Source organism: Jaculus jaculus, chromosome 8 (assembly GCF_020740685.1).
Source record: "Jaculus jaculus isolate mJacJac1 chromosome 8, mJacJac1.mat.Y.cur, whole genome shotgun sequence".
NCBI lineage: Eukaryota > Metazoa > Chordata > Mammalia > Rodentia > Dipodidae > Jaculus > Jaculus jaculus.
This window is the reverse complement of record NC_059109.1, coordinates 94,701,621-94,714,222: the sequence shown is the minus strand read 5'-3', so window position 1 is coordinate 94,714,222 and position 12,602 is coordinate 94,701,621. Positions and strand designations below refer to the sequence as shown.

The following is a 12,602-nucleotide window of genomic DNA, read 5'->3' as shown; positions in this document are numbered from 1 at the left end:
CCACTTTATTTTCCAAAAAATGCCAAAATTATATGTCGGGAATATATCCATATTATATAGAGGAATAAAATTAGGTCCTTATCGATCACTCTGTACCAAAATCAACTCCAAGTACACCACAGACTTTCAGTGTAAGAACTAAAACTGTTTCATGATACTGGCCTAAGAAAGGACTTTCTGAATAAGACTCTAGTCACTTGAGAAATAATGCCACGAACTTAAAAATGGTACCTCAATGAAATTAAAAACTGTGCAGGAAGTAGTTAATTGAGCGAAGAGAAGGATAATAGAATGGGAAAAAAATCTTTGTTAGCTATATATCAGACAGAGAACTATTTAGAATATACAAATAACTCATCAGAACTTAACAAGAAATCAGACAACCCAATCAAACTTTCTAATGAAAAAACAGATGCTGGTAAGGATGTCAACATAATGTAACCCTTATAAACTGCTGTTGTAATCCAATATGCAAACTATTCTTGCCACTGGACATCAGTATGAGGTTTTCTCAAAAAATTAAAAAGTAGATTTACCATATGGCTCAGCTATATCCTTCTTGCTCATTTACCCAAAAGATTTTATGTGAACGTATCACAGGCATGCTTGTATGCTGATGTTTATTGCAGAACTGTTCAATATAGCTAAAGTATGGAGGCAACAGCAGATGAATAGATAATGAAAATATATATAATATATACAGTCATTTTTTTCAGCCATACAAAAGCAAAGTTATGTTGCTGGCAGAAAAATGGATGCAACTGGAGATAATTAAGCTACTTAAGCCAGTCTTATAAAGACAAATATATTTGTACATTTTCTCTCATGTGTGGTCACTAGGCTTTATACATACATATGTATATGACATAAAGTGGAAGTGAAATTGTCTAGGGGAACAAAGGGAATTAATGGGTGAAAGAGGGCTAAAAAAGAGGTGGTTGGGAGATATGGGCATATATGCCTAGCATGTACTATATGCTTACATGAACATATTCTTGTGTAATATAGTACTATATACCTATAAATACACATCTATACACATGCATATGCATATATCCTACACATCATACCACATTCATATGCCATATACATGCCATGCCACATATACTACACATATACACCCCTCCCCACAAAGATTTCAAGGCTAACTAGGCTGCACAGCACGATCCTATCTCAAAGCCAACCAACAGCTGCCTAGGACACAGGTCTAAAGAATACATACACTGCTAACTTGTTCCTTTTTGGTAGATTTACCACTACTGAAATACATACTTTTTACTCTTCATGGCTGGACTCTTATGATATCTTTACAGTTGGCTTGTCTGCTTCTAATGTTAGTCCATTCCTCTTTAATTCTGTGTGCTATCCCATATTAAATTTCCTTTAAAATATCTACATTGGCTTTGTTATTCCCCTAAGCGAAACTGTCATAGAATCTTTACTGTCTGTATATTAAAACCCAAACTTTTTAGCCTGACTCCTTGAAAACTGACTTCTAGCTTCACTTTCATTATTTATGACCAGGAGAAATCTATTTCACTTTTGCTATATTAATTTCTTTGTTTAGTTTTTAATAAATTTGCTGAGATTTCTCAACTCTAAACTTTTACTCTTGTCTCTTTGTGTGTGTGGAACAAATGATAATATAGCCTCAGCTCTTTCTCTGCTTCCTAACTGTTATTGTGAGTACTACTTTAATGGCTAGTTCAGATTTTACTCAGATCAGAACAGATTTACTTCTGTTTAGCAGGTACTTTAGGTAATAAGTGCATATTAAATTGACAAATGAACTTTAGTTAATCACCATTTTGAGATTGCTGTGTTTAGTAATTTTATCATTTGTGTTGGTTGATGAATGCATAAACATTTTATTTATTTTTATTCCTTTCTCAGTCCACAGAAATAGTGAAATGTTAGTCAGTCAACATTATTAATTAAATACAAATGGTAATTCTAATATTAATTTTGAAAGAGAAAGCAATAATGTTACTTTATTAGTTAATCAGTCTAACAAGAAAAGTTTCAATCTATCAAACACTTCAACATATCCACTAGTCTGAAATTCATGATTAAGCTTTTAAAAATAAACATTTATATAGGGATAACATCAAAGGAAGTTGCATATCTGAAATATTATTAAATAATACTACTTATTTGATGTAGAGGCTAAGGAAGTGAGATTTAAGAATATATAAGCAAGTATAAGGGAAAAGAATGTCAAGAAGTGTCTCTTGACTGGCCATTTGAAAGGTGAGTTGGGAAGTGCCCACAAGGGGGCATGCTCACCTAGAGAAATTTGAACAAGTGCCTTCCCTGTTAGCAGGTAAAAACGCCTGTTTTACAAATGTACTTCTATTCTAGGCCATGTCTTCTGGAAAGAGATTGTGGACCCTCACCACAATAAGAATTTCTTCCCATTTTCTAGCACATTATATGTTTTGAATGTATGATTTTCCAAGATGGAACAAAGATCATACAAAATGGAAATGTGAATTGCCTTGTAAAGTGAAACAAGTTTCTGACTCTTTGAGCATAGATACCATTACAAATTTGTGAGTGTGCTTTATTTTTTATTTGGCTGGGGTGAGAGCATTTTAAGTTGTAAGCATTACACCTTTTCTATGAGGAAGTGTTAAGGTCTGAAAAATATTCTGGGGTATTAGTCCAAAATACAGGCAGTGCTATTTTTGTTGCTCTGTTAGTTTGTATACTATGAGGATTTTATCAGCAAGTCACCTTGAGAAATGTATAGGCTTTGTGTGAATGACCTCATGTGATCTATTTTCTTGTCTTGTACCTTTTTACTTTTGACCTCAATATTATCATTAGCAATCATTGAGTGTTCTTCTTGTAAAGATTTAAGATGCATTTTAGGGAGTAAAGAAAGGATTTGAGGCTTAGGCCGTGCCTTTTACATATTTGGCTATGAGGAATTAGGCAATAAATGGAAACACTACCAGTTTGTACATGCTGAGACATCAAAATCAATATGACATAAACAAATTTAACGGGTGAAGTCTTCCTGAGCTCTGCTAAATTTCTCTTGGCAGGCCTTATGGGAAGGAAGGAATTGAAACTGGGTAGAAATGATAAAAAGTTGTAGGTTCAGAGCCCCACAAATGGGCAATTTTTATATGGAAGAGATAGACAGGGAAAAGTCAGTAGGGCTGATTGGCTGGAAATACTGCTCCAATTTAAGGTATTAAAAATATAAAATGTCACACCAAAATGTACAGTTTGTTCTTCAAACCAAACTGGTTTTGACAGTTTGTAATCCCCAGTAGGGGAATGTCATATGACAAGGTTAAATTGTCTACAGAATTTAACAATGTAAAAAGACCACAGTGAAATTAAGTTCCTAGACAGAGCTCCTTCCACCCTGTGCCTCACTTAACTTTTATTTGTTCTAACTGTACTTGAAACCAAATGAGGAGAATGCTTTGGAATATGTACAAATCGGGGTCTTCTTGGTAACTGTTTGAATTAATCATAGACTTTAGAGTTTTGTGGGTTTCTGAAAATATTACTGAGGCTAATTTGAATAGCATTTGATTCTTCTTGGATATACGTGGCTCCTTGAGTACTCTTTCAATTATTTGCTTTCTAAGAAGATTTTAATCTATTAAGAGACAAAGGAAAAGAGTATATCACTTTTTTTTCTTTTTGTTTTTTAATATGCTTTTCTTTAGTTGTTACATATTTATGATTTTGAATAGCAGTTTCTATTTTAGGGGATATACTTGTAATTATGTGGCCAAACAGATAAAGCTAGCCCAGGATGGTAGTACATGCCTTGAATACCAGTACTTAGGAGGTAGAGGTAGGAGAATTACTGAGTTTGAGGCCAGCCTGAGACTACATAGTGAATTCCAAATCAGCCTGGACTAGAGCAAGACTCTATCTTGATAAACAAAAACAGACAAACAAACAGACAAAAACACAGATAAAGCTATTCTTTAAAAATCTCATGCCTTTTAAAGCAAACCATGACTGTTATCAAGTCAGTGTAAAATATGGAGAGGGTCCAATTTAAATCAAGGTTAAGTGGCCCATCTTAATTATCATGGTGTTTCATAGGCAGGAATAAGATCCAGATTGTCTGAGTTACCTTCCAGTCCTTTATCTGATATTTCCTACTGCTTTAAGAGTCAGTTCAAAGGCCAGTGGAGCACTGGCATTTAAAAGTGTAATTTTATCCATAGAAGGTGTGTGCCGCAAATGAAAGAGAGACCAGAAGCCCAGACCATAGCCAGGTGTTCCTGGAAAGAGCTAACTTGAACTACTAAATTGAAAAAGATTGCCTGTTCTTATAAAGACAATTTGTTTTTATCCATTTAATTAGCAAAGCTTTAGCTTGCTTATTTATATGTCTTCAAATCTACTCAGGTAATGAATTTATATACTATTAGTGAGCATGTTAGTAGCATAATTGTGCTGTCTTTCAGTAAAAAAGTGTCATACACATATCTCTATGAAATCAAATTGGTGATGACTGATTATAATGAAGGGTAACCAGCTTTTAAGTGAAGACAACACAGTTAAAGCTAGAGTTTTAGGAGTATTACTTCTTAATCAAAAAAGTTTGGAGTTAAAGAAAATTTAGTCAAAAATGCAGTGACCTCAGAGAATGAGAGGGCAGCAAAGAAGTGTCATCAAACCTCCAATATAGGAATGTGTAGCTGAAATCAAGACATGTAACGTTTTAGTAAAGTGAGAGCCTTAATGTTTGATGGACAAATCCTTAGCAGTTTGTTTTAAGCAGTAGACCAGAGGGCATGTGAAACTTCCAGAAATAAAAGGACCACTCTCATATTGTGAGACGTGGAGTGAGACGACTTGAGTGTGGTAATTATGGAGGCCAGCTAGAGACTTCACAGCAGTTATGTAAGCATGGGCTCTTGGGACAGGACTTATTTAGGAGTGGTGTTTAGAAGCATTGCATTTGGGGAAGATCTAAATATGAGTTAATCAAAAGTGTGTGTTGTAAGAGGAAAACAACTTTAGGTGTTCTGAGTTTGCATAATCCATGTAAGATGAACAAGATAACATTTCAAAGGTGTAAATGATGACTTCTTGATGAGGTTTCATTAAACATTAATTTCATGATATTTGTTATATGCTCCTTAAAGGTACATGAGGGGGCAAGATAAGCCACAAAAGATCTAATCTAATGTGTAATCTTCTTGGAGTGGGAAAAGTACATGTTTTGGGAGCTTACAGGTGCAAGTGATTTCTATGGGAAATGACTCAGGAAGCCTTTTATGAAGTGTTTTGTAGCTATGGAGTTGAAGATGGGTGGTGTGCATGCATGCACGCGTGTTTGTGTGTGTGTGTGTGCATGTGTGTTGGATAATGAGGGTGACTATGAAGGCGAGTGTTACATGTGTGTGTTGAGTGATGAAAATGACTATAAACACAGGTGGCATGAGTGTGTGGATGATAAGGATGACCATGGGAAGTGCCGTTTATACTGAATTGAATATAAATGAGGCAAAGATATCAGTACCCAAACTAGTGGTGGAGGAGCAGATTGGAGGGTTGAGTCCTAGCTGCAATTTCAGTGATGGAGAAAATGGTTGTCTATCAGATCAGTTTCATTCACTTCATTTAACAAGATTTTTTTTTCTGAGAACCAACTTTACCTTGTTTTTTGATCTTTTTGAGTATTTTTTTTCTCCTTTTATTTTGTATTTTAATCTCTATTTTTCTTTTTTCTAAAGATTATATTTATCTTATTTCTAACTTATTTAAATGGACACTATTAATTTTGTTCTCCAGTATCAACATTCTGGGTATTAATTTTCTTCCAAGTACTATTTTAAAATTATTTTATTCGAGTTTGAAATATATTATTAGCATTTATTGTTATTTTTATTTCCATTTACTTTTGTTTGATCTATAAATTCCTTAGAAATACTTTGCTTTTACTTTCTCAACTTAATTATTGATTACTAAGCTAATTATTTTAGAGTGTGTTCTATTTGGTACTGCTTTTTGATTTTGTTGTGATTTATAGCTTTTGTACAATAAGTTGTAAATATTCATGTTTGCTTGAAGATATGTTTCTCCTATTATTGTTGAGTACTGAGTTTATGAATGCCTGTCAAAACTAAGCATCTATTTCATATATATATGTGTATATATATGTATCATATATATGATTTATTTTTATTTATTAGAGATAAAGAAGGGGAGAGACAGAGAACGAGAGAGTGTAAGAATGGATGTGCCAGGACCTCTAGCCACTCACTACAAATGAATTCCAGATGCACGCGCCACCCTGTGTATCTGGCTTAGGTGGGATCTGGAGAATCAAACTTGGGTCCTTATGCTATGCAGGCATGTGCCTTAACTGCTAAGCCATCTCTCTAGCCCTCTTACTGATATTTTTAAAATATATATATATTTTAATTTATTTATTTGAGAGAGAGAGAGAGAGTGAGTGTGTGAGAGAGAAAATGGGTATGCCAGGGCCTCCAGCCACTGCAGTTGAAATCCAGACACTTGTGCCATCTAGTGGGCATGTGAGACCTTGCCTTTATGCGTCTGACTTACATGGGATCTGGAGAGTCAAACATGGGTCCTTTTGCTTTGCAATAATCTCTCTCCTTCCCCTAACAAAGTTAATTGCCAATAACTCTTCAGGGATGGGTTGTGCCTCATAAGCCCCTTATCATCAATGATCGAATGTTGATGGACCCAGATTTGTGCAGGTATACCTAGCTGCTGTGAGTTTATGAGTGCAGTGGTCATGTGTCATGTCCAGGGATACTTCTTCTTATTCTCCAGTTCAATATGACATTCTTTTCTTTTTTTTTAAGTTGGTAAGCTGTTTTTTTTTTCTATTTATGTATGTATGTATGTATGTATGTATGTATGTATGTATGTATGTATGTATGTATGTGAGAGAGAGAGAGAATTGGCCTGCCAGACCCTCAGCCATTGCAATCAAACTCCAGATGCTTGCACCACCCAGTGGGCATGTACAGCCTTGCCTCACCTTTGTGTGTCTGGCTTATGTGGGATCTGGAGAGTCATACATGGGTCCTTAGGCTTAGCAGCCAAGTACCTTAACCACTAAGCCATCTCTCCAGCCCGACATTCTTTTTTTTTTTTTAATTTATTTTTTATTAATTAGTTTTGTATTCAGCAAATACAGTCAGTTTGGTACCATTATTAGGCTCATACATGGCCTACCCCCTCCCCACTGGCCCCTCCTTGTTGAGGTATATGGGTTGTGCATTGTGGAGTTAGCCCACAGTTATGGGTAAGATAAATGTCTCTGCATATCATGACCCAACATGTGGCTCTGACATTCTTTCTGCCCCTTCTTCTGCAAAATTTCCCTGAGCCATGTTGGGTTCATTTTTGGTCTTCTTCGGTGATAAGGTGTTGGGGGCCTCTGAGGCTCTGGCTCTCTGATTTGGTAGGAGTTGATTTTTCTCTGCGTTGGTCTCTTTCTCCCTTGTGCTGGTATCTGGTTCATCAGGAAAACAGCACCCTTGCTTGTTTTGCCAATTGTTCTTAGTTTCAGCCAGGGCCCTTTTGAGGTATGATGGTATGGCTCTCTCCTAAGGATCTACAGCTATCTGAAAAAGAGAAGCAGATTCTCCAACGGAGAGTAAGTTAGCACCAGGAAAATGAGATAACTCTTACTTTTTTTTATAGAGAATTTAATACGTGTAGGCCCTCTTGTAGCCCATGATTGATGGTAGCTTGATATTGGAGAGTGGGCTAATGTTTGGATATGGTCTGACTTGTTTCCCAGCTCCAGCTATGGGTCCCATATCACTGAGGGGATCAGTTAGCCAAATCAAGAGCAGTTGGTTCCCCACCATGGCTGTGTGCCACTATTGCACTTGTGTGGGCATCACAACAGGTTACTTGCTGCTAAGTATGTTAGACTATGAGTTGCTTGGACAGATATTGGTCATTTTCCCCTAGTTGCCCATGTAGCACCTTCTGGCACTAGACACGCTGACTGTTTGGGGACTGACTCTTTTCTAGGTTAGTGGTATTAGTTTCTTGTGGGAAATAGTATTTATTAAGAAATTTATTTTCTTTAAAGGATTTTACATGTTACTCTTTTTAGCATGTTACTTATGATTACTATGTAAAAGCCTTCTCTAACTTGTAGCAGAAAAAATTATAATTACTTGCAGAATGTTTATTTCAGTCTTTTCCATACTAACTGTACTTTGTCTACAAAATTCATATAAATGTGGGGTTTTTTTTGAGGGGAGCTTGTATAGTTGCTTTATAGTCACAATTGCATCAAAAATGATATGAATAACATGTTTCAGTCAAGGATAATATGCACATGTGTATCTGTGTGTTGTATGTATTTTTAAGTATTTATGGGGTGTAAGAGTGTAATAGTAGCTCTGTATAGTCACAATCATTGTGTATTTTTTAACCTAAGATTTCATTTCCATACAAATGAGCTCTGTGAAATTATTATGCCCCAAATACCAATGTTTGTCTTTCAGTCAATTTATCTGCACTTCATAAAAATCCTTAAGTATTACTTCATCATCCGTAAATTTGCTTTGCAGTATGTGAAGTGTATGGAATAATTCTTAAATATTTATGAAGTAATTCTGAGTTTTGCAGGTGTTGCAAACCTTTAGTAGTACATAGCTTAACTTCAAACAGAATTCTCTACTTTTTGTATGATTTTTCAGTTTTCACAACTGCATTATGGTAAATCCATCTGTATATAGTCTGGTTATACTGACATTGGTTTTTATATCTTTTCATATTAGTTTGATGTAATCATGAAAACTTTCCTAGTTCAAAATATCCTGATTGAAATGGTAGGACAGTTATTTTGCAGATAATATATATATATATTGTACTTATGGTATACTTTCCCTCTATAAAATTCTGTTGTATAATTCTTGGTAGGATCAGCAGTTGCAGTTTATAGAAAAACAGTAAATATCCTTCAGAGAGTAGATTTTATGGCATGGGAGTTTAGTTCTGTAGTAGTATATTGCCTAGTATGCACAGGACAGGATTTCCCTGTCTTGGAGAGAGAGGGAGGGAGAGTGGAAGTGAGTGGTTGGGGGATGTTAAGCATTCTGGCCATAGACAAACACAAAGCATGGAGGTATTTTGTATAAGTCTGAGTCTGTCATTTAACAGTATGTACTTATATTAAAATCATGTGCCTATAAATATGACTTTTTTTTTTTTTTTTTTTTTACTTTTCTGCATTTGTAGTTTGTTTGCCATGGTTAGAGGCCTTGGCATGTCCATTCTCTCTCTGTCTACCTCTCTCTTTGTCTACCTCTCTCTCTGTCTCGTTAATAAATGAGTAAATAAAATATTAAAAATAGTAAGTTTTTTGAAAGAGAGGCCTTCCTCAAACATGAAATATGAAAACTACAATCTGATTATTTGTTAGAGGTATTGTCTTTATCAACACTATTGAAGACAGTCACTTTACATTGTATGTGAACTGTGAACAAAAATGAATAGGCTTATAGAACTATATAACAAATAATAGTGGAAGAAGTGCTGATAGTAAGGTTGCTAGATTGCTTATTGGGTAAAGTGCTACACAAGCATGAGGACTGGAGTTTGGATCTGTAGCAGACACTTAAAAATACCTGATGGCTATCTGGGCATGGTGGTGCACACCTTTAATCCCAGCACTTCTGAAGTAGAGGTAGGAGGATTGCCGTAAGTTCAAGGCTACCCTGATACTACATATGAATTCCAGGTTAGTCTGAGCTAGAGTGAGAACCTACCTTGAAAAACCGAAACCAAACCAAACCAAAACATAATAAAACAAAACACCTCAGGACATCGGCATAGAATCCCTGGGGCTCACTAGCTAGTCTAGCTGAATTGGTGAGTTCTAGGTTCAGCACGAGACCTTATCTCAAAGAATAAGGTGGAAAGCTAACATACTTGGCATCGACCTCTGGCCTCCACACACGTTTACACACATATACACCTGCATATACACATTTGCCTTCTTGCATATGAATATGCATATACATGCCCAGAAAAGGTATATTATACCATCTCTCAATAAGGACTATTTCTCAAAGCAATCTCAAAAGGAATTTCTTGATTGCTGTTGTTCAGGACATTTAGTCTGTTCATTTATATGGGAGTTGTTTATTTCAATAAGACCACCAGTGTCAGATCAGTACTTTAAAGCACTGTAATATTTCTATGGTGGTATGGCTGTTGTGATATGCTGCCAGTTGCTGGTTGGATGGGATAGAATTTAGGCCTTTTGTAGTTAATCTCCTTTAGCATGCGATCATGGAGTTCAACACTATCAGGCCTTGTTTTTTCCAAGTAGGATCTGTGAACTAGCATCATTACCTGGGAGGTTGTTTGACACAGTCTTGGCCAGTTCCATGCTTACTTCATGGCAATTCGCACTTAAATTCTTTTAGTGATTTGTATGTACATTAAAGCTTGAGAAACCCTCCTATAGAAGACATAAGACTTGTCATTTGTACAAGGAAAAAACACTCCTGTACCTAAGGTTACAATACTATAAAGGTTTAGAAATTATTCATTAGGCTAATATAACAAATGTTTACCTTAAAAGTATGTTTCTCAGTAAAATTACCCATCTTTTCTGTAATAAAATGTTTTGGTGTTTTTTACTTTTTTTTCCTCATACTAACAACCAAAACTAGTTTGTCCAAGGTGCAGGAGTATAACTTATTGTTAAATCTTTCCCAAAATAGTGGCTGTCTTAGGTGCTGCATGAAACCAACCCTTGAGAAATCAAGACAGAAGCTGGCTCTGACGTTGAAGTGGCATTGACTGTTTAGTAACTGATGGACTTACTGTGTGATACTGACGACACACCTGTACTTAAATCAGAACACGGTGTCTGCCATATGTAAATTTCATAGGCTAGAGCAGACCATTTCTCGGGGAGTATATGGTTAATCTTGAAACTGTCCTGAAAGCAGGCTCCAGAGTGTCAACCTGGTCTAGGCGTGTACCTACTGCTTAGAATGTGTAAAAAGCTTCCCTGAGCTAAGTGCCTTCAGGGATATAGCCATGCAGATCCATTGACTGGACTTCTCTCTGATTTGGTTAAAAGAAAAATTAGGAGTATGACACTCACTTCGCCCAGTTAAGCCTTTTCTGTCAGTCTAAGTCCCGATGTTGTGTTCAGTGTTGTATTTATTTATGAGAGAGGAGGAGGGAGGGAGGGAAAGAGACAGGGAGAGAGAATGGGCATGCCAGGGCATCCATCCACTGCAAACGAACTCCAGATACATGCACCCCCTGCGCATCTGGCTTAACGTGTGTCCTGGGGAATTGACCCTGGGTCCTTTGGCTTTGCAGACAAGCACCTTAATTGCTAAGCCCTCTCTAACAGCCCATGGTTTGATTCTTGAGGTTAAGGAGGTACTGCTGTGAACTGTAATTTGTATTAAATTTTCTCCATTAAAAAGACATGCTAGGTTTCTTAGAAAAGGAAGGTATTAGATCAATGAAGCAACTTGTATCTAGAATTTTCCAGGGAAAATTACGTCTTGACTTATGTAGGTTTTTTTTTTTTTGTTTGTTTGTTTTTAAGGTATGGTCTTGCTCTAGCCCAGACTGATGTGGAATTCACTATGGAGTCTCAGGGTGGCCTTGAACTCACAGTGATCCTTCTACCTCTGCCTCCCAAGTGTTGGGATTAAAGGCATGTGCCATCATGTCCGGGGGAAGAGGGATGGGTATGTCAGATCCTCTAGCTGCTGTAAATGAATTCCAGATGCATGCATCATTTTGTGCATCTGGCTTTACATGGTACTGGGGAATTGGAACTCGAGTTGTTAGGCTTTACAGGCAAACCACTTAGCCATCTCTCCAGCCCTTATGTAGATTTTAAATGGCAACTTGGTTGTAAATAATTTTAAGTGATTTATTATTATTGTTCAGATATTGTTGTGATAATTATACTGGAAAGCAAATCAGTGGTAAATGATCTTGCTCCCACTGCATAGTCATTTTTACCTGACTCACACCAGGCCTGTTCAACACTTATGTCCACTGTGTAGTCATGTTCACTGTCTTCATGCCAGGCTTGGTGAACACTCATGTCCTCTGTCTCACACCAGATGTGGAGAACACTCATGCTTACTGAATAGTTATGCCTACTGTCTTACACCAGGCCTGGTGAACAGTCATGCGCACTGTATAGTTATGTTCACTCATCTCACACCAGGCCTGGTGAACAGTCATGTCTACTGTATAGTCACGTTCACCTGTCTCACCCCAGGCCTGGTGAACAGTCATGCCCCCTTTGCTCTACAGGAAAATGACTCAGGCACTTTGGACACAGTGGGTGCTGTGGTTGTGGACCATGAAGGGAATGTTGCTGCTGCTGTCTCCAGTGGAGGCTTGGCCTTGAAACACCCAGGGAGAGTCGGACAGGTAAGGCATTGTGGGTTTCTTTTCCAAATAAAATACAGAACTCTCTAGTCAGATTTTTCAAACCAAGAGGGACATTTTTTCTTAGAAAAAAATTATCATTTGTTAACATTTATCATTTATAGATCAAAATCAAATTCCTTTTCAAGATTATTTAAAACCCTTTGTATAATGATAAGGTTCTTTCTCATCTT

The 12,602-nt window shown here is 36.7% G+C and overlaps 1 protein-coding gene across 11 annotated transcripts in view; it reads left to right on the top strand.

Annotated features, from left to right (window-relative positions):
• Tasp1 (taspase 1) overlaps window positions 1–12,602 on the top strand; it is a 314,575-nt gene that overhangs the window by 129,017 nt on the left and 172,956 nt on the right. For 9 of the 11 annotated variants that reach the window (XM_045157512.1, XM_045157513.1, XM_045157517.1 and 6 more), the window contains one exon: window positions 12,292–12,411. The exons of the other annotated variants lie outside the window; for them this stretch is intronic. In XM_045157512.1, the coding sequence (XP_045013447.1) occupies window positions 12,292–12,411 (120 nt within the window). The remainder of the gene's footprint in view (window positions 1–12,291; window positions 12,412–12,602) is intronic. 11 annotated transcript variants of the gene reach the window in all.